The 22,047-nt window shown below is 36.9% G+C and overlaps 2 protein-coding genes across 5 annotated transcripts; one reads left to right on the top strand and one right to left on the bottom strand.

Moving 5' to 3' along the window:
• On the top strand, window positions 1,037-1,942 carry LOC109228267 (gibberellin-regulated protein 6-like). The gene is made up of 3 exons (XM_019393420.1): window positions 1,037-1,253; window positions 1,357-1,390; window positions 1,488-1,942. The coding sequence occupies exons 1-3, from the start codon at window positions 1,158-1,160 to the stop codon at window positions 1,667-1,669; spliced, it is 312 nt and encodes a 103-aa protein (XP_019248965.1). The 5' UTR covers window positions 1,037-1,157; the 3' UTR covers window positions 1,670-1,942.
• On the bottom strand, window positions 5,336-13,032 carry LOC109226982. 4 transcript variants are annotated; one of them, XM_019391951.1, is made up of 8 exons: window positions 12,830-13,032; window positions 11,335-11,627; window positions 10,944-11,015; window positions 10,453-10,520; window positions 9,282-9,438; window positions 8,415-8,498; window positions 8,210-8,299; window positions 5,336-5,857 (listed from the first exon to the last, which is right to left on the bottom strand). In XM_019391951.1, exons 2-8 carry the CDS (start codon window positions 11,605-11,607, stop codon window positions 5,663-5,665), a joined length of 939 nt encoding a protein of 312 aa, XP_019247496.1. In that variant the 5' UTR covers window positions 11,608-11,627; window positions 12,830-13,032; the 3' UTR covers window positions 5,336-5,662. The 4 variants fall into 4 exon arrangements, with proteins under 4 accessions (XP_019247496.1, XP_019247498.1, XP_019247499.1 ...); XM_019391953.1 differs by having other exon boundaries at window positions 9,282-9,435; window positions 12,830-13,031; XM_019391954.1 differs by having other exon boundaries at window positions 5,336-5,854; window positions 12,830-13,031.

Raw genomic sequence — 22,047 nt, forward strand, 5'->3', positions numbered from 1 at the left:
CTTTTGTTCTAAAGGCACTCATCCAATCCCTCATCTCTAAAAGGAAACCCGGTACACTAAGTACCCGCTATACGCGAAGGGACGGATGCAGTATGGTAGTTACGTGTTCAATTGCAGGGGCGAAGCTATATGTTTTGAAGGGTGGACAACTGACCACCCTTCGTCAGAAAATTACAGTGTGTACTAGGTAAAATATTAGATTTTAGAGGTATATATCATATATTGACCACTCTTTGTCGGAGAATTTTTTCCACTTCTTTCAATTTTGGACACCCTTGAAGAAATTTCTGCCTTCGCCACTGTTCAATTGTATCCATAACTTTCGACGCAGGGTAAAAAATTTATGTGTAAAAATTTATTTATATTACAAAAATAATAAATATGAACCCATAAATTTATAAATATAATGGGTTCAATATTAATTTTTTTTAAAATTGAACACATAGAATTTAAATCCTGGATCCGCCTCAGATGCACAGGGTCCTGGGAAAGACAGGATCACAGGAGTACATTGTATGCAGCCTTACCCTGCATTTCTGCAAGAGACTGTTTCCACGGCTCGAACCCGTGACCTCCTGGTGACATGACAACAACTTTACCAATTACGCCAAGGCTTCTCTTCCCAATCCCTCATCTCTAAAAGGCAGCCCAGGACACTAAGCTCCCACTATGCGCAGGATCCGCGAAAGGGCCGGATCACATGGGTCTATTGTATGCAGTCTTATCTTACATTTCTGCAAGAGGCTATTTCCACGGCTCAAACTCGTGATCTCCTAGTCACATGGCAGCAACTTTTCCAGTTACGCTAAGACTCCCCTTCCCAATCCCTCATCTCTCTTGTATTTATTTGAGGTTCTGCCTTCATTCTTCAACTACCATTCAGCAACTTAATTATTCACTGGCAGTTACAATTTTTTTGTATTCCAAATAATTTATGCTTCTACATTTAATGCCACTCACCGGCCAACACTTACTCGGATCAAATCCAAGATTTATTACTAAAAATAATTGTTGCCTTTAGCCACAGAACCTCAAAGGGCTCTATTTATATCCAAATTTACAGCTTCTAATAAACACTCACAAATAGACCTCTCTTTGCATTCCTTTGTTTCGACTTATCTGCTCCCCATTTTCACCCCCAAGAAATCATATCAGCAATGGCCAAGATTGTTGCAGTTTTACTTTTGGCCCTTTTTGCCATGTCCATTCTTGCTACAACAGTTCTGGCTACAAATGGCAAACACCACCATTCTGTAAGTAGAGTATTATTTTGACTGAATTTTCCCACTTTCTGTAAATATGTGCACTCTAATACTATAGTACTAAAGTGGTATTTTTTTTTATTTGTGATTTCAGAAAAAGTATGGACCAGGGAGCTTGAACCCTTCACGTAAGTATTTCCTCTTTTATTCTGATGTTTTATTTTGAACTACGAGAATCAAAACATCTAATTCTTGATTATGTTTGTACTACTTGTATTAAACCAGAATGTTTACCACAATGTACGAGGAGATGTAGCAAAACACAGTACCACAAACCATGCATGTTCTTCTGCCAAAAATGCTGCAACAAGTGTTTGTGTGTTCCACCTGGTTTCTATGGTAACAAAAGTGTTTGCCCCTGCTACAACAACTGGAAAACCAAGGAAGGAGGACCAAAATGCCCTTGATTTTCTACTACTTTCTTGTTTTTCACTATTTTCTTCATCTGCCTTTAATTTGTCTACCTAATCTTGTTGTATTTTTGTCTAACAACAAAAGGTCAATATGTTCTAGTAAGACCTTAAATCTTAATTTCCAGCTGAAATTCTAGTTTGTGTTGTAGTGCTCCTATAGTTTGGTGTGGCCCTATATGAGAGCTTTCTGTTCCAATTATGTTGGTTTCTATTGTTGTGTTTTCTTTTTCTGCAGTAATAAAATTATGCAGATTTTGCATTAAAATCCTTTGAGCATGCCCTTTCCAAAAGCATCAATATTAAAGAACATGGGATTTAAATGTTCTGTAGGTGAGTTATTAATAACAAAAAGGGTTCAATTTTTATACAATATAATCCACAGTGCAATATTCTTAATAAGATGAAATTAGTAACCTAACCAAACGAGACAACAACCCGCTACAACATGTTAAAATACACTAATACTATAATATTGTTTGTGTTGCCTATGTATATAAGTTAAATCCAACAAAATACTAATCAAGCGTAGAAAAAAGCAATGTACTATAGGTAGTCTAATTAGATAATCCAATTAATTTTCTTTTTTAATATCAAAAAGGAGTAAAGAGTATGAGCATACCTTACTTGCCTAGAACATATATACCCCATTTATAAATAGAAATGGAGATATTGCTTAATATTTTAGCTCCACCATCTTTATGCCGATTACGAGAGATCTATTCTAAAACAATGTTTAGCATTCAAAAGATAGTAAGGATTTAGACATAAACACATCTAATTTAATTCTAAGGTTCTGAACGAGCGCAATTGCTATTTTCTCAAGCTCGGCAAGAAAGGAGGGGAATAAGAATAAAGAAGCCACTGCGGCAAATTTGGGTAAAAATGACGTGTGGTAGTCACTATTGAAGGTGGTATTTATTTTTTATCCAGCAATTCTAATGTTGAGCAAAAATAGGATAAAATATTATGGTATAGCCAGTTTTCACACTGGTCAATGAAAAATAGCCAGCGTTTATCAAGTCAATGAAAAATAGCCACTATTTTGCTGCAACAGGGACCGGTCCAGTATAATATACGGGAGTTCTGGTGCATTTGTGTACGAACTCCAACATATTATGCTGGACCGGTATACTTTGCTAACTCCTGTAAAATTTGCGGGAGACTGGAGCACCAGTGCTCCAAACTCCAGTATATTATACTGGACAATTATACTTGCTGGAACTCCCGTAAAATTTGCGGGAGTTCCAGCATAATTATGCTTGAACTCCCGTAAAATTTGCGGGAGTTCCAGCATAGTTATCCTGGAACTCCCGTAAAATTTACGGGAGTTTAAGCATACTTATGCTGGAACTCCCGTAAAATTTGCGGGCGTATTTTTCCGGATTTTTAACAGTGTTTTCGCTCAGATTTAAAGTGGCTAAATTTCGACGACTTTTGAAACTTGGCTATTTTTCAACGATCAGTGGTAAATCTGGCTATTTTTTAATTTCTCCCAAAAATAGCCACTATTCTATTAAAATTAATATGAAAAGATATTTTTACCCTTTCTTCATTGCTTTTCTTCTCAAACCCTCGCTTCTCTCTGAACACGGAACTCCGGTTGAGATGACTTCGTCGGCAACAAAATTCGAAAGCTTCTCTCAAAGTTGAAATTCCGTTGCAGATTACTTCATACTCGAAACATGTAATGGTTAAACGAATATAGTTTGCTTATAAACGTCCAAGATGTGACATATGGATCAGGCCATTGAAGGAGGAATTGCCATCTAATAGAAGCAGCAAGAGAGATTGTCCGCACCGGAATTCTTTTTTTCATTTGTTGTATCAACATATTAGCCGTAAAAATCCACATACACAAGTGCCACTGTTTTCAGACAGTTTTTAGAGTTACATAGGTAGTCCTAAACTTACAGTTACAAATTCAAAAGTTAAGGACACTTGGTCTTGAACTTAGACTAACAAGCTCAAAAGTTAAGGATAATAGGTCCTGAACTTACAGTTACAAGTTCAAAAGTTAAGGATAATAGGTCTTGAAGTCCTGAACTTAGACTAACAAGCTCAAAAGTTAAGGACAATAGGTCCTGAACTTACAGTTACAAGTTCAAAAGTTAAGGACAATAAGTCCTGAAGTCCTAAACTTAGACTAACAAGCTCAAAAGTCAAGGACAATAGGTCCTGAACTTAGGCTACGAAGCCCAAAAGTTAAGGATAATAGGTCCTGAACTTAGGCTAAGAAGCCCAAAAGTTAAGGACATGTAGTCCTGAAGTTAAGTTCAAAAGTTAAGGACATGAGCAGAAGGGTATTTTCGTCCGGGCAGTTAAAATTTATTAAAGTAGTGGCTAAAGACTAAAGACATTTTAAACAGTGGCTTAAAAGTAAATACATGTGTTATTAGTGGCCAACCGTGCACTTGCCCCCAAATTTGGCTGCTCTTCCCTTAATTAGAAGTGTCGAGTTCGAGCCCTGGGTATGGAAAAATCCTTTATAGGGAGTGCCCCCTACCCCCCCCCCCCCCTAAATGGGACCCTACGATGCGCGAAATCGGATGTAACCGGGCTCCAATGCAGGTATCGAAGCAATAAGATGATTAAATGACGCTGAGAGAGTCACTTATGTAGAATTGAAACATCGGTACTATTTACTTTCTTTCTTTTTTGGAAATGAAGAAGGTGATCAGGTCAGTTTCCGTGTTTCTCAAATTAACACCGGAAATACTAAGCAATTTTGCCCATCAAAATTTTAAGTAATTCTGCCCACTAAGACTTAAATTGATCGAAAGGATCACCTAGTGTTGCCTCCGATCGAAAGGATCACCAAAGCAATTTCAGTTTCCCTATTGGAAATGACAAAGGAGGCAGCCTTTTCCTTCTTTGTTCCCGTTGCATTCTTGTTTGTCTACACCTTTTGTGAATAGGGTCTGATCCTCTGCTTACTAATCTTTTGTTGTGAAAATAACACGGCCTACCCAATTTTCGGACCGGTATATAAAAAATAACTAGCGTTTGCAAAATCATTAGAAAATAGCCACTATTTTGCTGCAGCACTAAACCATCATATTATGCCTGTAGTCCAGTATATTATACTGGAACTACAATATATTATGCTGGAATATTTTCTGTATTTTGAGCAGTGTTTTCGTTCAGATATATCTTTACATGAAAAGTGGCTAAATTTTGTTTACTTTTGAAATTGTGACTATTTTTCAATTAAGGCTATTTTTTAATTTCACCCTCTTTTGTTTGATTTACTTGGATCAAAAGGTCACCAAAGGTGCAGGCACTATATTCAGGTGCTGAATAATAACAAGTAGCATCAGCCTCTCAAACCTGAAAACTTCTAAAAACAATAATTTGCCTTCTCCCCATCTAAAGAGCAAGATCTATATTTGTCACAGCATAAAACTTCTCTGGTTGAATAAATAAGAACCAAAATAGTCCAACTCCCCAAGACGAACATCAATTCAATTCTCCATGTCCCACGAGAGTCCTAAATACCAAAATTAACCTCTAGCGAAGCACATGCAAGAAATAAGAAATCCTGCTAAAATCACAGTGATAGAAGATGACTGTCTCCGCTCTTTCGGAGGAGATTACACTAGTGCAAACATTATGCAAAAAATGGAAGCAAAAAGCATGGCTTAACTAATAAGTCGCTAGAGGAGAATAAACAATAGCAACCGATTAATATGATGTAAAGATATGGTGGTATCTACACACTTGAAGAAAAGATCTGATAAAGTTGTAACTGACCCCAGGAGGCGAAGACTCCAACGCCATCTAGGGGCTGCTATGTTTTGACATGTACGAACATAACGGAATACTGAATGAGAGGAAATTTGGAGCTTCTGCATCTCTCAATGCAAAGATACAGCTAGTAAATAATTAAAAATGAAACGGAAAAAGGAAAAACTTTCCCCGCCATGAAAGTTACCATCAGTACAATCAACTTTTTTCAAAATGCTAGGAGAGGAAACAGAGAAAAGCTGTTTATACTGGTTCGAGATGAGGAGTTGCCACCTGTCCTGGTTGCATTGCCGCCTGAGGAGTTGTTGCCCGTCCTGGTGTTGTCGAAGGCTCTACTGGTGGCGCATGTCCAGGTGCAACTGCAACATGCAAGCCCCTATGTTGCCCTGCTTGCAGCAGGAAAGCAACTTCGGCTGCCGCTAATGCTGCTGCCTCCTGCTTTATAGATGTGAAAAGAAGAAAGAATCACAAGAGATAATAAAAGAATGTATTCGACTTTGCAAACAAACATCTTAAAAAAAAAGGCAGAATAGCCTAAATGGCACTTCTACTTGTCCCCCTTTGTCATCCCGGTCCCGATACTCTACAAAGTTTCATCTAGACACTCGTAATTTTCAAAACACATTACTTTAAACCCCTCTGACCGTTGACCAAGCCTATGTGACAACTTCATGACTGAGTTGGACACAATACGTGAATTTCACGCGCATAACGAGAGTAAACATAAAAAAGTTATACTAAAAATGATTAAAATAAGAAGAAAAAAATAAAAAGAAAGGTAAAAGCAAGAGAAAAATATAAGAAAATTTAAAATATCTCTGTTCTTTCTTCTTCCTTCTTTCCCCCAGCCCCACTCCCACCCCACCCCACCCCATTCTTTTCTCTTCTATCCTTCCCTTCCCGTTCTTTCCCACCCATATCCCATTTCTCTATTTATCTTTCTCTTTCTTCCCCTTCCCGTTCTCCCTCCCTCCCCCCCCCCCCCCCCCACCACCTGCACCCCCCTTCCGTTCTTCCCCAAAACCCATCTCCCATTTCTATTTCTTTTTCTTCTTTCTTCCCCTTCCCGTCCCCTCCCCCCCCCACCCCCCCCAACCCAAACCCAACCCCGACCACCCTACCGTAGAGACTAACTAACTAGTAACTAATATCTTGTATTTCTTTTTNTTTTTCCTGTTTCTTTTTGTGTGTATATGTCATCAGCAGCACAGTTAGATCATTAGAACACTACAAGACTCTTAGAGTTGAATGAACACTACAAGATTTTTAATGATGTTCTCCGGTTACCGGAGGAATTTTCCGGCGATAACAGTGGAGTTGTTGGTGGTAAGGAGAAGTGATGGTGGAGTAAGGAAAAAATGAAGATAAAGTCAATAGTTTATTTTCCTATGTGGCACTAGTAATGACGTGGCATCCTACGTGTAGGAGATTGTATTACACTCATAGCAGCCTCCTGTCATAAGCGTTTATTATACACGATTTGAACGAGTGTAAGTGTTCAATTGGCAAAATACTAAGTTTGGGAACCGGCATGACAAAGTGGCACAAGTATAAGTGTCATTTAGGCTATTCTGCCTAAAAAAACCCTTACAATTTACACGGTCAAGTCACTTACAAGACAATGACATCTAATGATACTTGCCTATCGTAAAGTTGGACTGAAAATAATGCAAGTACCTAATACAATCATTAGTTCACTCAGGTGTAGAAGTAATCTATGCTGTCAGAATATATAATTCAAATATAATTAACGCAAATAAGAAACTAACCTTTAGATGTCATGTAATTAGTAAGGAGAAATGCTACATATAACTTTTAAGCATCTATCTATCTAAGAAAGGCCATGAAACGGGAGCCAAATGTTGGTTACACTGCAAGTCGAACACAACCAATATTCTCAAATGTTGAACCTGCTATTAGTTTCCAAAATTTTTTATCATGACAAAATGACATTCTCTGATCCTTATTAATTCAACTTAACCAGTAGTGAAAATGGAGTCCTGAAATCACAGCGGAACCTCAAAACTTGCAGATTGAAAGTAGTTGTGATGTCTCTCTCATGTTCAAGATGGCCATTCAGTAACTTCCACATTCCACAATGTATATAACCACTTGCCTACTGTTATTTACATCACTATCAATATGAAAGCTGAACAGTTTTAATACTTATTGGAGAAAAATTTTAAAGAAAAAAAGGACAGAGCCAACTTAGATTTTGAATTCTTTGGAAGTTAAGAAGTGTAAAAGTGACAAGACTTTTTAGGAAAAGAAAAAAAAATGTACATTTCATCCGTGAAAGTTGGACTTTTAAATAGCCAAAGATGGAAATCAAAATAGTTGGTTAAGCATGGAATAAGCATGTATTATAAAAATTTACAAGTGTGCATAGACATAGCAACTAATCAACAATTACCACCACAAGAAAAGCAGAAAACACTAAGGGATTTGCAGCATAAGACTTACACATTGTGCATGAACATAAAGTATCACTAAAATGTGCAAATATGAAGACAAATGTTAAGTCCCTCAGTCCTATTTTATGTGGTACACTTTCCTTATAAATCTGTCGCAAAAGAATGATACATTCTTATATTTGGAAATAATTTAACTATAAACTTCTCATTTACCCCCATAATGAGATGATTTTAGCCATACAAATGTCTATGTCTTGGTACAAACTACAAGTTTCAAAAGTCTTTCTTTCTTTCTTAAACTCCATGTCTAGTCAAACAGGATTGAGGGAGTAATATAGTCACAGAAGTTACTTAAAAAGCAGAAAAAGTCACTAACCTGTCTTTGCCTGCGACGCTGCAATATACTGATAGCCCAAGCTATAATGTAACAAGGTAAAAGAAAACCGGCAGCACGGAGTAGGAAAAGCTGTGTCAAGGATCAACCAGATCATTAGTCCCACACTCCTTACCATAGTATATAGTATGTCATAAACTCATCTTAGAAACTAACAAACAGAAATAATATTCTTTGTACTACTTACGGAGAAAAAAACGGAAACATCATCCTCATCCTCATCAGCATTTCCAATGGTCAGAGCATGCCTCAATAACAGAAGGGCCATTAACTGCAGGAAAACAGAGTGCATCATTCAATAAGGTGAGCAAACAAAGTAAGAAGATTGAAAACAAAACTTTGTCATCAAGATCCACAGGTTTTGACATCCATAAACACATAGGGCCATGCCGTACCGCAAAAATCTTCAATATATTTAGGCAAGAAACTAATTCTCATGTCTGATCCAATTGGACAACCAGAAGAAAAGTAGCACAAGAAACAAGAAGAGTAATAGAAGGAGAGGAGGAGAACAAAAGCATGAGCTCCACCAAGAAACCGTTGCAGCGCCACAATATCAGATACTAATACCACACTGCCATTTCAACAACTTGCAGGGAGAATCTTGAAAGACAAGCATGAGTGTGTAAATAACCAACACCAAGATAGAATTATATAGAAAAAGGGTGGATCAGTTAATATCTTTTTTTTTTTTGATAAATAACTTTTTCTCTTACATATCAATACTAAAATATGACTCCAATACGATGAAAATCCCCGTTCTCTAAGGACGAGACAAGCTGAAAGATGCATCCTTGATAAAATTCTATAACCAATTCAATTTCACTCTGAAGTCTATTCCTAAATTACCATTACAAAGCTTAACATGAAATTCATGTATCACACTACCAAGGTTACTCCCACCCTCCTGTCAAGAGAAGCTTTTCTATCCATTCATGTACATACTAGCCAGAGGAACCATTCTAATGCATGCCCAACATTACTATTTGCCACTACTTAGCAAAAGATAGTTTGCCATGCAATGAAACTACATGATATAGCTTCAGTTGCTTACTATTAAAGCAGCAGAACGACAAAATGCAGCTCCACTAGCATTTGAATCAGCATATTCATCATAGTCAGCGTCTAGAAGACGGCGTTCAGCGGCAGCCATTGCAAGAAGTCGCGGATCATGTAAGTCAATCTGAGTGCCACCCACTGTCCAACCTCTACTTAATCCACGTGGTTGAATTCATCATTGATACATAAGACAGAAAAGAAGCTTTTCAGCACATCAAGATTGCAAAAAGATGCTCTATTTATGTTTCAATTGCTATATGACCACCGAGGCACCAGAAGCAGAGAGAAAGCATCTGGATTTTATTGAACAATAAACCGAGAAAAACACCGTCAATGAAAAGAACTAAGGACAGAAAAAAAATAGTCAGAACAAATCACTTAACATAGGCAGAAGATATTAACGACAAAAAGTGGCATCATTGTAATTATCAGATTATGTTACAAAATTTAGTAACAAGGCCAAATTATGCACTAATAGTATATATCGTGAAAATTAAAATATCCCAAAAGATAAAAAGTTAAACATGTTATACGAACAGTAAATGGCAAAGATCTTTGTGGCTAGTTAATACTCTTATTTCTAAGTATTTTTTAAGAAGCCATAGTTGTTGGTCCACGGGAAAAGAAAAATATTTTCATGCCAATGAAGCTGAGTTTTCATTTAACTACGACTCAATTTAATGCAGAACTAGATAACGAACAAATAACAAAAATCAACAGAAATAGTATGTAACTGTCACTGAACACCAATGATTTTTTTCTATGATTAAGGCTTCTGTTAGTGAAAAAATGTTTGCTAAAATCTATCAAATAGCTGAGCATATTGTGAGGTTTCTGAAGAAGCAGAGGAGATTCACATATTCAAGTACACGGGAAGCCTAAATACAAACAACAGAAAGCTTATCCGTTGTCTTCACTTTTTTTTTTTTCTGAGAAAAGGGGAGAGAGGCATCCCAATCAATCAACAATCAACATACCCAGTAAAATCCCACTAGTGGGTGAGAGAGGCATCCCACAGTAAAAGAAAAAAACTATATATCACATATTTTGTGCTGTAATTACCAAAATCCGCACAGTGTCAATACTCTCTAGTTAGTTTAAGGGGAATGACTGAATGGTATAAACTTTGGTACACAGATGAGAAAATAGTTATGACTTGAACATACCTAATGTCAATGGCTGTATCTTCAGATTGGGGAGGCGGCGGGGGAGCAGTATAGCCAGGTTGATAAGGCTGCAGGTTAGACAGAAAATTTTCTAAGTTTCGTAAGCCTGCCAGCTAGATAGAAAAAAAAAATTCGTGTAACTGAACTACAAACTCCTTCAACAAGTATTATCCAAATTTGTGATTCTAAAGTATCAATGTCCTATATATCTGAAGTAAGAAAATGAATATACAGCTGAATTGCTGCATAGGAATTCGTGACACTCCTTCTAGCCAGGAAAGAGTATTGAGGAAGGAAAGTGCAGGCACACATCAAATAAATACGGTTGTCTATACTCTCAGCTAGTACAGAGTCAATTATGCCATCTCACTATCTCACCTTCCCTCACTCTTTTCTGGCTCAATCATCTTAACATGTTTTGGGAAGGGAAGAGGCAAAAGGTAATTATCATACTCAATGGAACGAGGTAAATAGAATATGCATTGAAATACCTGATGGCAAATCTCACAAGTTATATCTCCCTTTTCATCGCACCATCGCTGGACACATTTTCTATGAGCGTACTGGATTTTGCGACAACAAAGTACATGAGAAATGAAGAAAGAATAGTTAGGCTACCAATAAAAGCTCATATAAGTACAAAAAAATAGTTGTTGGACATTGCATCACAGAGAGATAAAATAAGCTCATCTATTCTATGGCTCCCAGACTTTAAATTCTAAGGCAAATCAAAGAGAATGTAAAGAACTATAAGAGTTTGGTATACAAATACATTTTATGAATTGCTGACAACAAAACATTTTTCAGCTTTAGTAGGTAATTGCAGCAAACAAGCTCATTGAACAAGAAGAGCATAAAAGTTTACCAACTTCATAAAGATACCTTCAAACTGCCACTGCAACGACAAGGAACCTCCAAATTTTTCACACTATCTTCTTCCTGGCAAATCCGGCATTCCACATTCTGAAGTAATGGCTCTTCTTCACCTCCAACTCCTGGATGTTCGTTGTCATTAGCATCAATAACTGAGGACGTACCAACTACCTGAGAGCAAGATCTGCCAACGGAGGATTCTGCATCCTCGGACCTTGGCAGCGAGTGCAAAGATTCAGGTGTGATGAGACGATCAACACACAAAACCAAGTGTTCTTCCATTAGCAATTCACCAACTTATCCTAAGATCATCAAACATCATCAGCCATCTCACGTGACAAAAGTATAAGAGGAAAAATTCGGGGACGCACTAAGCAAAAGAAGATTCTCCAACCATCACATGTAACAAACTACTAGAGCTATTGGTTTTGGTGATTTGGTATACTTTAGTGTTGTATAGATTGACTTCACCTTTGTATAGCATTGCACAAGGTTGGCCCCCTATTTTGCCAAATAAATCTTGCTACATACTAAAAATACTATCACGTGTCAAGAGAAAGGGATTTGAAAAGCATAAGATGTACATTTCTTTAATTTCCTTATAACAAGGTTTAGGCTCTTCTCAATTAGTATACAAAATCCACAATGCCACATAAGCAGCCAAGGAAATTGGATCTCCTAGTTTGAATTCCCAAACAGATATCCCACTACCAAAGAACAGCAGAAGACTAATCAAGAGGGATGGGTCTTTTTGCTTCTTTCTTTTTCGGGTAGGTAATAAACTCCATACAACAACAACAACAAACCCACTGTAATCCCACAAAGTGGGGTCTGGAAGGGGTAGAGGGTACGCAGACTTTACCCTCACAAGGTAGGGAGGCTTTTTCAGTTAGACCCCGGCTCAAGATAAAAGTAAAAGAAGCAGACACAACACATAGTAACACCAACAAGATAAGGTAATAAACTCTATAAAACTGAGATTTCAGGGGCTTTGTAGGCCATCCCATTTTAGTAAATATACAGCTATAATGGTGTGCTCTTGAACACAAAATTGGAGGATTGTAGCTAAACGAGCTTAAACCTAACATCATATTAACAAATTGACCTATAAAAGAAAGTCCAAAACTCAATTCAAATTTTGGAACAAAATCAAGACCATAAATTTTGTAACCAAGCTTGAAACTTCAAGCTTTGTAGATCAAAGGATGAAAAAATAACATCTTTTACAATCAGTTTCAATTAATTGCAATAAAGGGGATTAAAAAGTAAGAATCAAGAAATTCTGGACCAATTAACTCACCCAAACATAAAAATCATAAACCCAAAACAAAAAGTTACAATCTTGGAACTAGGAATTTATATTAAAGAGTGTAAATTAGACATATGAATTTGAGGTACCTGAATTAACTCACTCAAATGTAAAATCTTAAACCCAAAACGAAAAAGTTACAATCTTGAGAAAATTTAGGATAAAAACAGATGAAAAGATAAGAATTTGAGCTACCTGGATATTCAATTTTTGATGGGTTTTGCTTTTCTGAGGACAAAACTTAGAAGGTAATGAATATATACAGAGTCTTTTTCAGATGAAGAAAAGTCGCAATTACACTTTTTCCTTGTGGGGTTGCTTAGAAATTGATGATTGATAGATTCGATTAAAAGGAAATATAGTTATAGCACTGTAGTTTAATGTAAAGTCTTTTTTACTTTATGGATTGTGTCAAGTTTATGGATATTATACATGTGAGAGTTCAGATTACGTATTTTGTCCAAATTTCACAAATCTTCTTTTGGTAACGTTCGCCTGAAACCAAAAGAAAACGACGTTTTCACCAGGGGTATAATGGACAAAGACAAAGTCGTGAACTTACTTGCACTTCATGTTTGCATCAAATTTAGTTATTAATCACAAAGTCATATATAAATATATCTCTTTTTTTTTGTTCTCACCCGGTGTTCGGTATCCACATTGGTGCCCGATTAAATTCGGATTCGCACCGGAAAGTCCCACATTGGGAGATAAAACGCTTCTTAATAAAGGCGACTCCATACCCAAGGACTCGGACCTGAACCCGAGACCTCTGGTTAAGTATGAAGGAATACTTGTCACTCCACCACAAACCTTGTTAGTATAAATATGTCATTTGACTATTTATGTTAAAATAATAATAAAGGTATATTCAGAATTCGAACTTTATAAGTTGAAGATTGATATTCTATCACAATTCAATTTAATTGATTGAGTTCAAAATTTATTATTTATACTTATTTAAAGAATACGTTTAAATATATATATGTTTAAGCTAAAGTTATTGGATTAACAAAAATTCAATTTTATCTTGTTTATTTGATATAAATATCGAATACATAAATTTATCATCGCCGATAGTGGAAAAGTTAGTAACTTTGGCTTTTGAAGAGAGTGATGTGATTTGACGACTTGGTAAAAAAAACAAGGGACAATGGGGTTAGTTGAAAAGAGAAGAGAAGTATATTCATTAACTTTCTGTCTATTTGGTTTCGTTCTCTTCTTTCTTTTTTTTAATAAAAGAAATAGCCGATAAAATATATATTTTTATATATTTAAATATAACTAGTATCTATAAATGTTCGTTGTACATTATTAATGGCAGTGATGGTTAAATTATTGATTTATATGAATAAACAATAAAATTCAATTAATGAGAGAAATTTTATATATAATACTACAACAATCATCTAAATGCCGAAAAATATTGTTACATTAGCATAATATGTGAATGGTATTGTAGTTTAAAGGTATCTAATGTGATGGTATCTACCGAACACTTCTTTATAGACGGTGTTTTTTTGTATATGTTTCATTCTAATGCTTTGGTCACTCTGCCATAACCAGAATTCTTGTTGTCGATATTGATATCTCTCTTGAAAGTACAACATATAGTTATTCGTGTAAGAAAATATATTGTGGTAAATATAATTCAATATTTAGGATGTTTTTCCTTGTGCTTTATTTATTATAACTACAAAATAAACATACTAAAAATTATTTTCACACAAATTTAAAAGGATATTCTTTAGTTTCGGAAGACAAAAGTTGATTTCGGGGATAAACACATATTTAGAAGCACATTGACCAGTATCATAAGTTCTGCATGTATGACGTTATTGTCAAAACTTTTATATATCATATGTGTACTATTACATAAGCTATTCAGCAGATCTAAGCTTTCAGTAGCATGACGGGCATAAACCTATATGCAATGGAAGATCAATTTTAACTTAGTCTTATATATATGGTGACACTAACATACGCAAGAAATAATGAACTTGACAACAAGCATGTACGGTAGAAGGCCATTTGGTAATAAAATATTTAAGTATTCTTCTTGGTAGTATTGCTGGTATCATCTTCTGCTGAGTTAAAACTGAAAAATAATTTGTTTTTACCATAAGACTTAGTATTCAACATTTTATTTAGTTGATCAACATATTCATCCTGCTAGCTAAGATAGTTCTTTAATTTCTATCATGTAATTTGCACAAATTGCGTTTTAATCAAATAATGAAAATATTTTCCTTATTAAATGCACTACTATTACCATTGAGTTTGATAACCAAGTGTTCTAGAAGAACCAAATCATCTTTTATTGGATACTCTTCTTCGTTCCTGACACGAAGCAAGAAGTCACTGAATGTTGGTTTGTTCTTACTTTTATATTTCTTGTCATTTGAATATTTTTCATTTGAGGTCATAAGTATACTTTTGGCGAGCTAGCTTTTACCGTTTCTACTTTGGTCAATTTTTGAACTACTGATCGTACTTAACAGAAATCACCTCCTAAACTATTACTTTTCTACCAAACAGTTCATCGGTATCCAATATATCTCTAAATCTCTGGGTGAGTGTTTCAATCGTTTGACGCGTAGCCAAAAGCGCTTCATCTCATATTATCACTTTTGCTTTCCTTATAAATTTAGTACTATTGATCTGATTTGATATATTTGTGATGGTTATTTCAGTTACTTGAAGAGGTATATCAATAAAGTGAGTTGTACAACCTCATAATAAAATCGTTGCTGGTACACCACTTGTTCTTATTGCTAGCAATATCATGCCTCTTGATCTGACATTTGCAAGTAATACATGACATAGGAATATTATTTCTATTCCGCCGGAGGCATCTACAAAGTATAATCCCGCTATACCAGAGTCGATTTTTTATAATATAGTCTTGAAAGCTTATTCTTGTTCAGGATTTAGTTTTGATTGTGCTTTCTCAAACATTTGTATGTCCTTCTTAATATTATATTCTTTTCAGCTTGAAAAATAATTTTACTCATACGATGAATTTAAAAAACAATTTAATTGGATTCTCTTGCTAAATAATTAATTAAAAATTTAATTATTTGGTTTTAACATAAAATATAATTTATTTTCTGTTGATTTAGATTCTTAATATTATTTCATCTTATGTTTGAATATTTAACCGTGATTATAATTTTATCCACCATAAATTTTATTTTCAAAGAGTAAAAAGATCGATGACATTCCACTTTTAGATCTTTATGTTTGCAAAATTATTAGTGGTATTGGCTCTTACCAATATTTTTCTTTATTTTCTCACACATTTATATTCTTAAAAATTTTCTTAGTTGTTCTTTAATAATTGGGTATATTTTTCTATATTACACGAAAAATTAGTAATAAAAAAATTATTTGAGTAGGAAAACAGTTCAAATATAATAATATATTATCGTGGAATTTTTTTTTCTCAATTTCAACGCTTTATGTAGTCCATTTAGCATTACTTTTATTTATTTTGGGTATTGAATATTATAAAGTGGTAATGTATTACCAATATGGAGGATTCTTAGGAAATTGATTTTTATTAAACCTTCCTGCGTTATTTTAATAAGAATTCAATAGACAAGATTGTATTAATTTTAAAATCTTAAATATTAAAAAAAATAAAATTAACATAGAAGTTATTACAGCTATGTCCTTTCCCTGTGAGTTCTTTTGTCAATATTATATCCGTACTTTTATAATAATATAGACTCTCCTGTTTCTAAATGGATTTGGATAATATAATTAGTAATAAATTTTTTTAAGAAGTATATCTTAAAAGTAATATAGGATTACAAAGCTAATATCTATGCCTTGTAATTAAATTGTAAGTATATACGAAAATAATTATACTAATATAATTTCTAAAGGTGCAGGATTTAATCCATTGGATACTATTTTGTCTAATGAATAGATTGGCTAGTGCTTGTCGCATTAGAGTTCAGCAAAAGAACAATAACTACCGTTACCATCATGTCAGTTGAGATCAATTCTCACTTTTCTAATGTTTGTGTCACGACCCTAAATCCGGAACCGGTCGTGATGACGCCTCTCTTGAAGACAAGGCCAGCCGACACATACCCAATTCGAAGTTAAACAGCTCAACAGCAATACAATAGGCTAAAACATGCTTTAATAATGCTAAACAGCAATGCAATATCATAACAAGGCAGAAGTACAACCCAACCACATCCCGATACCGGGGTGTCACTATTCATGAGCATCTACCAAGTCTAAATACAACTGACAAATCTGAAATGTACTCAGTACAGTCTAATAGAATGACGAGAGAGAAAGCAGTGCTGCGAACGCCGGCAGCTACCTTGCTAACTACACTGACAACTGCCACCAAGCTCAGAAAATACCTGAATCTGCACATAAGGTGCAGGGAGTAAAATGAGTACTGCCAACTCAGTGAGTAATAATCATAAATAAAGACTGAGTGATAAGAAATCACGAAAAGAGCATCAACATGCTGTATAGAAGCAGTTTCAAAATCCAGTAAGAAAGCAATGAAGCTGTAAAATTCTTTAAAACATCTTAGCTCAGTTTAAACTCTTTTGAAAATGACTTTTTCAACAGTTGCGCAAATGAATGCAGCACAACTAGTGCAAGTAAGCACAGAAATCCGCCCCTCGGGCACAAATGCACAATTAATCAAGTAAATGACAGGCAAATAAGAAAGATAAGCACATAAGGTTCGCCCCTCGGGCACCATATCAACAAATCCGCCCCTCGGGCAATATCTCAGAACAGTACCAGCCCCTCGGGCAATCACATAGAACAGTATCAGCCCCTCGGGCAATCACATCGAATAATACCAGCCCCTCGGGCTATATCTCACATCACACTGTGTACCCGCGCTCACTGGGGGTGTACAGACTCCGAGAGGGCCCCCTTACGGCCCAAGCGCAATAACAAGCCATCTCGTGGCATCATAAATAAGCTCTCGGCCTCATATCAATATCAAGCCACCTCGTGGCGTACAATCTCAGGCCCTCGGCCTCATAATCAAATCAGTGTATCACCGCTGCGGCGTGCCCCGATCCCAAAGATATGTATCACCGCTGCGGCGTGCAGCCCGATCCCAAAATATATGTATCACCGCTGCGGCGTGCAGCCCGATCCCAAAGATATGTATCACCGCTGCAGCGTGCAGCCCGATCCCAAAATATATGTATCACCGCTGCGGCGTGCAGCCCGATCCCAAAGATATCCTCACAACACAAGCCCTCGGCCTTACTCAGTCAAAAATCACATAAGCCTCTCGGGCAACAGTAAAACAGTATTTCTCAGTGCAAAACATCATTTAAATATCATTTGAGTATTAAAACAGAGTAAACATGGCTGAGTTTTGAAAACAATGGGAAATAACATGACTGAGTTCAAGTATAAAGCCAAAACAGTGAGGAAACATCAACAACAATCCCCGAAGGGTTCAAATAATTGGCACGGAGCCCAAATATGGCATACAACCCAAATAGTGATGATAGCAAATAGATTTCAATCAACTACACGGTAAAATCATCAATCGGGACGGACCAAGTCACAATCCCCAATAGCGCACGACCCCACGCTCGCCATTAAGCATGTGCCTCACCTCAATATAGCACTACGATGTGCAATCCGGGGTTTCAAACCCTCAGAACATCATTTACAATAATTACTCACCTCGAACCGGCTACATCTCTAGCTCGCAATGCCTTTGCCCCTCGAATTGGCCTCCACGTCGAATCTATCCAAAATCAGAACGAATACGTCACAATATGCTAAGGGAACAAGGCCCAAGCGAAAATAATCGAAAAATACCAAAAATCCCAAAATTAGCAAAACCCGAGCCCCGGGCCCACTTCTCTAAACTCAAAATTTTTTACATCAACGGGTTCCTTATCTCCCCCCGAGTTCATACATACCAAAAGTTCTCAAATCCGACCCCAATTGGTCCTCCAAATCCCCAAATCAAAATTCCAAAATCCCAAGCCCTAGTTCATCCATTTTTTTAGCTTAAGTTCCATGATTTTCTAGGTAGATTTCACAATAGAAACGAGTTTTAAGTTCAAAAATCTTACCTCCAATCGATTCCCCTTGAAGCCCTCTTTAATCTCCACCAAGAAGCTCTCAAAATGATCAACTATGGGTAAAAATAGACCCAAAATCGCGGATGAAATGACTTAAAACATTCTGCCCAGGTCTGTTTTTCCTTCATCGCGATCGCGGAACCACCCTCGCGATCGCGAAGAACAAATCTTCAGCTCCTCAAAATGACTCTATGCGATCGCGTAACACCCATCGCGATCGCGATGGTTCCTCATCCTTACCTTTCGCGAACGCGTACCTTCCCCTGCGAACGCGAAGAACAATAATGACCTCGGACCAGTTGACCAAAAGACTCTACGCGATCGCGACCACACGCACGCGAACGCGATACACAAACCTCTCACTCTACGCGATCGCGGGACACACTTCGCGAACACGAAGAACACTTAGGCAGCCTCCTCAAATCCTACTACGCGATCGCGAGGCTCCCTACGCGATTGCGAAGGGCAAAAGTCCTGCACAACTGAACCTGTAATTTTCTGCAATTTTCCAACTTCAAATGATCCGAATGACTACCCGAAACTCACCCGAGGCCTCCGGTACCTCAACCAAAAGCACCAACACATCCTAAAACCTTATCCTAACTTTTTTCAATCATCAAAACACCTCAAACAACATCAAATTACTCAAAACACAACGGATTCAAGCCTAAGTTTCTAAAATCTTCCGAAATACGCTTTCAATCAAAAACCCAACCAAACCACGTCCGAATGACCTGAAATTTTGCACACACATCCCAAATGACATAATGAAGCTACTGCAACTCTCGGAATTCCATTCCGACCCTCGGATCAAAATCTCACCTACCAACCGGAAATCGCCAAAATATCAACTTCGCCAATTCAAGCCTAATTCTACTCCGGACCTCGAAAACCCATTCCGATCACGCTCCTAAGTCACAAATCACCTCCCGAAACTAACCGAACCATCGAAACTCACATCTGAGACCTCTAACATATAAGTCAACATCCGGTTGACTTTTCCAACTTAAACCTTCTTAAAAGAGACTAAGTGTCTCAAACCTTACCAAAATAATTCCGGACTCGATCCGACTAACCCGATACCACAAAACACGGACAACGAAGCATAAAGAAGTAGAAATGGGGGAAACAGAGCGGTAACTCATGAGACGACTGGCCGGGTCGTCACATCCTCCCCAACTTAAATAAACGTTCGTCCTCGAACATGCCTAGAGTTGTTCCAAAAGCCAACCAATCGCTGAATAACCTTACCATGCATATACCCGGGGGTGATCCCACGTCACCCTATGTCATATAGGTCCGATAACACATTGTACTGAAATTACACAGTCCAATCTAGCCCATAAACCATAGAACCACATTTTTACTTCTGAAACCATCAATACGATCAAAACCTCACACCTATACTCTGAATAGGCCCGAACCAGCTGTAATAGCCCATGCCTGCAACCTCGGGTGCAATTATATGATATACCACATAACTCAAACACGTGTAGCGATAACTTCCATTCACAGCAGCCGCACACAACACCCGAATACCGGTAGAAAACCTCTTATCAACTAAAGTCTTATTCCAACACTTTCATATACTGCCAATGATAAATGAAACACGTATTAAACCATAACCATCTCTCAACTCAACTATTTATGAAACCAATTCTCCTTTGGCAAAGGCCATAGCAAATTTCCGAACCGAACCTCGATAGTATCCTTCCAACATGCTGAAATCGAATCCGTTGTATTCATTAAAGATCCCAACGACCTTACTTAGTTCCAACACAACTACTCTGGTGACATGACACCTCAATAAAGACTAAAGCCATAACTTGTGCAATACGCGCTCCAATAAACAACAATCCGAACATACTCAAATCATGAAAAAATGACTCAAATGAAAGAGTTGTACCGCAAGCTCACCAGTACCACCACAACACAAGGCTGAGACCCGTCTCACATCGTAGAAACATAACACACGAATCTAACACGCAAGGTCATATCTCCACATAACTTCGCTGCAATGCGCGATCCTATCCAAATACTGCTCCACGTGTTTTAGTATATAAGTGTGTCCACGTGTTTTAGTATTTTTCCTAATTTTTAAAGGATTTTTAAATTAATTTATTGCCCATTTTAGCAGTACAAAAACCAATAATTATTCCCAAAATTATCATTTTTGGTGAATAACTTATTTTATTCTCATATTTATACCAAAATATAGCTAGGGTAATTTCTATACATTTTTACAAATTTATTTGGTATTTTAAAAGCCAAATTGCATATAATTGCAATTTTAGCCTATTTTCAGAATTTTCAAACCCTTAACAGACCAACCCAATTTCAATCCAACCCGCCTCCGACCCAACCAATTTAACCCGCCCGGCCCTCTCTTCTAATCCAGGCCGTTGATCATTTTGATCAACGGCCACGATCATTCCTTGCCTTTTTAATCCCCAAAGACTACCCTAATCCCCCTCATTCTCTTCTATCAGTCGCCTCTGAAATCCCTGTCCTCTCAAACTCTCTCGAAACCCTAGCCTCTCTCATCATCTTCAACCTCAAAACCCACCGGAAACCATGGCTTCTCCGGCCATGGTAACCTTATACTCACCCCCTGTTACTCCTGTGTGCTCGACATTTGAAGAATCGAGGCCAGACCTCGAAGGTCTTCATCCAGACCTATGCCAGCTCGAAGTTTCACAGCCATCGCCGGCCTTGCTCCGGCGTATCCTGGTCTTATGAGCCTATCTCTGACCTTTTACGACTCAGATCGGACCTTTTCCAAGCCTTTCTCATTCTAGGGTTCTTCTGAAACCCTAACTATTCGAGGTTCTCTCCGATTTTTCTTAGATCTGTCACATATCTGTGCTTTACTTGGGTTTTTAAATAATTTTCCCATTTTTTTCTTTCAAAATTATCTTTTAAAAATCATTTCTCTTCGATTTAGGGTTTTTTGAAAGGTTCAAAATGTTTCTCCGACTTTTCTTTTCCTTTCTTTGTGTGTATTTGTCACGCATGTGCTTCTACTGTGTTCTTATATTTTCCTTTACTATACATGTCCTTCTGTGCTTTGTTTTTCTACTGTGATACCTATATGTTCTTTTGCTACACTTTTCTGGTATTTTTATGTTCTTCTACTGTATGTATTTCCTACTGAGTTCTTAGGTTTGTTTGCCTTCTACTGAACTTTGCTTGAGTTCTTCTAAATGACCTCTTTAAACATATTTCCACTATTGTGTTCTTAAGTGTTATTGTTTTCTCTTCTACTGAACCCTGTTTAAGTCCCTTCTAAAAGGTTTTTCTTAAACATGTTTCTTC

Source organism: Nicotiana attenuata, chromosome 6 (genome assembly GCF_001879085.1).
Source record: "Nicotiana attenuata strain UT chromosome 6, NIATTr2, whole genome shotgun sequence".
NCBI lineage: Eukaryota > Viridiplantae > Streptophyta > Magnoliopsida > Solanales > Solanaceae > Nicotiana > Nicotiana attenuata.

What these genes read in the sequence shown, in the direction of transcription:
- LOC109228267 (XM_019393420.1), top strand. Translation starts at nt 1,158, where the DNA reads ATGGCCAAGATTGTTGCAGTTTTACTTTTGGCCCTTTTTGCCATGTCC. An exon ending in ATGGCAAACACCACCATTCT is followed by an intron (nt 1,254 to 1,356) that starts GTAAGTAGAGTA and finishes TTGTGATTTCAG; the next exon opens with AAAAAGTATGGACCAGGGAG. An exon ending in AGGGAGCTTGAACCCTTCAC is followed by an intron (nt 1,391 to 1,487) that starts GTAAGTATTTCC and finishes GTATTAAACCAG; the next exon opens with AATGTTTACCACAATGTACG.
- LOC109226982 (XM_019391951.1), bottom strand. Translation starts at nt 11,607, where the DNA reads ATGGAAGAACACTTGGTTTTGTGTGTTGATCGTCTCATCACACCTGAA. An exon ending in GTCGTTCTGCTGCTTTAATA is followed by an intron (nt 8,499 to 9,281) that starts GTAAGCAACTGA and finishes GTTTTCCTGCAG; the next exon opens with TTAATGGCCCTTCTGTTATT. An exon ending in AGCGTCGCAGGCAAAGACAG is followed by an intron (nt 5,858 to 8,209) that starts GTTAGTGACTTT and finishes ACATCTATAAAG; the next exon opens with CAGGAGGCAGCAGCATTAGC.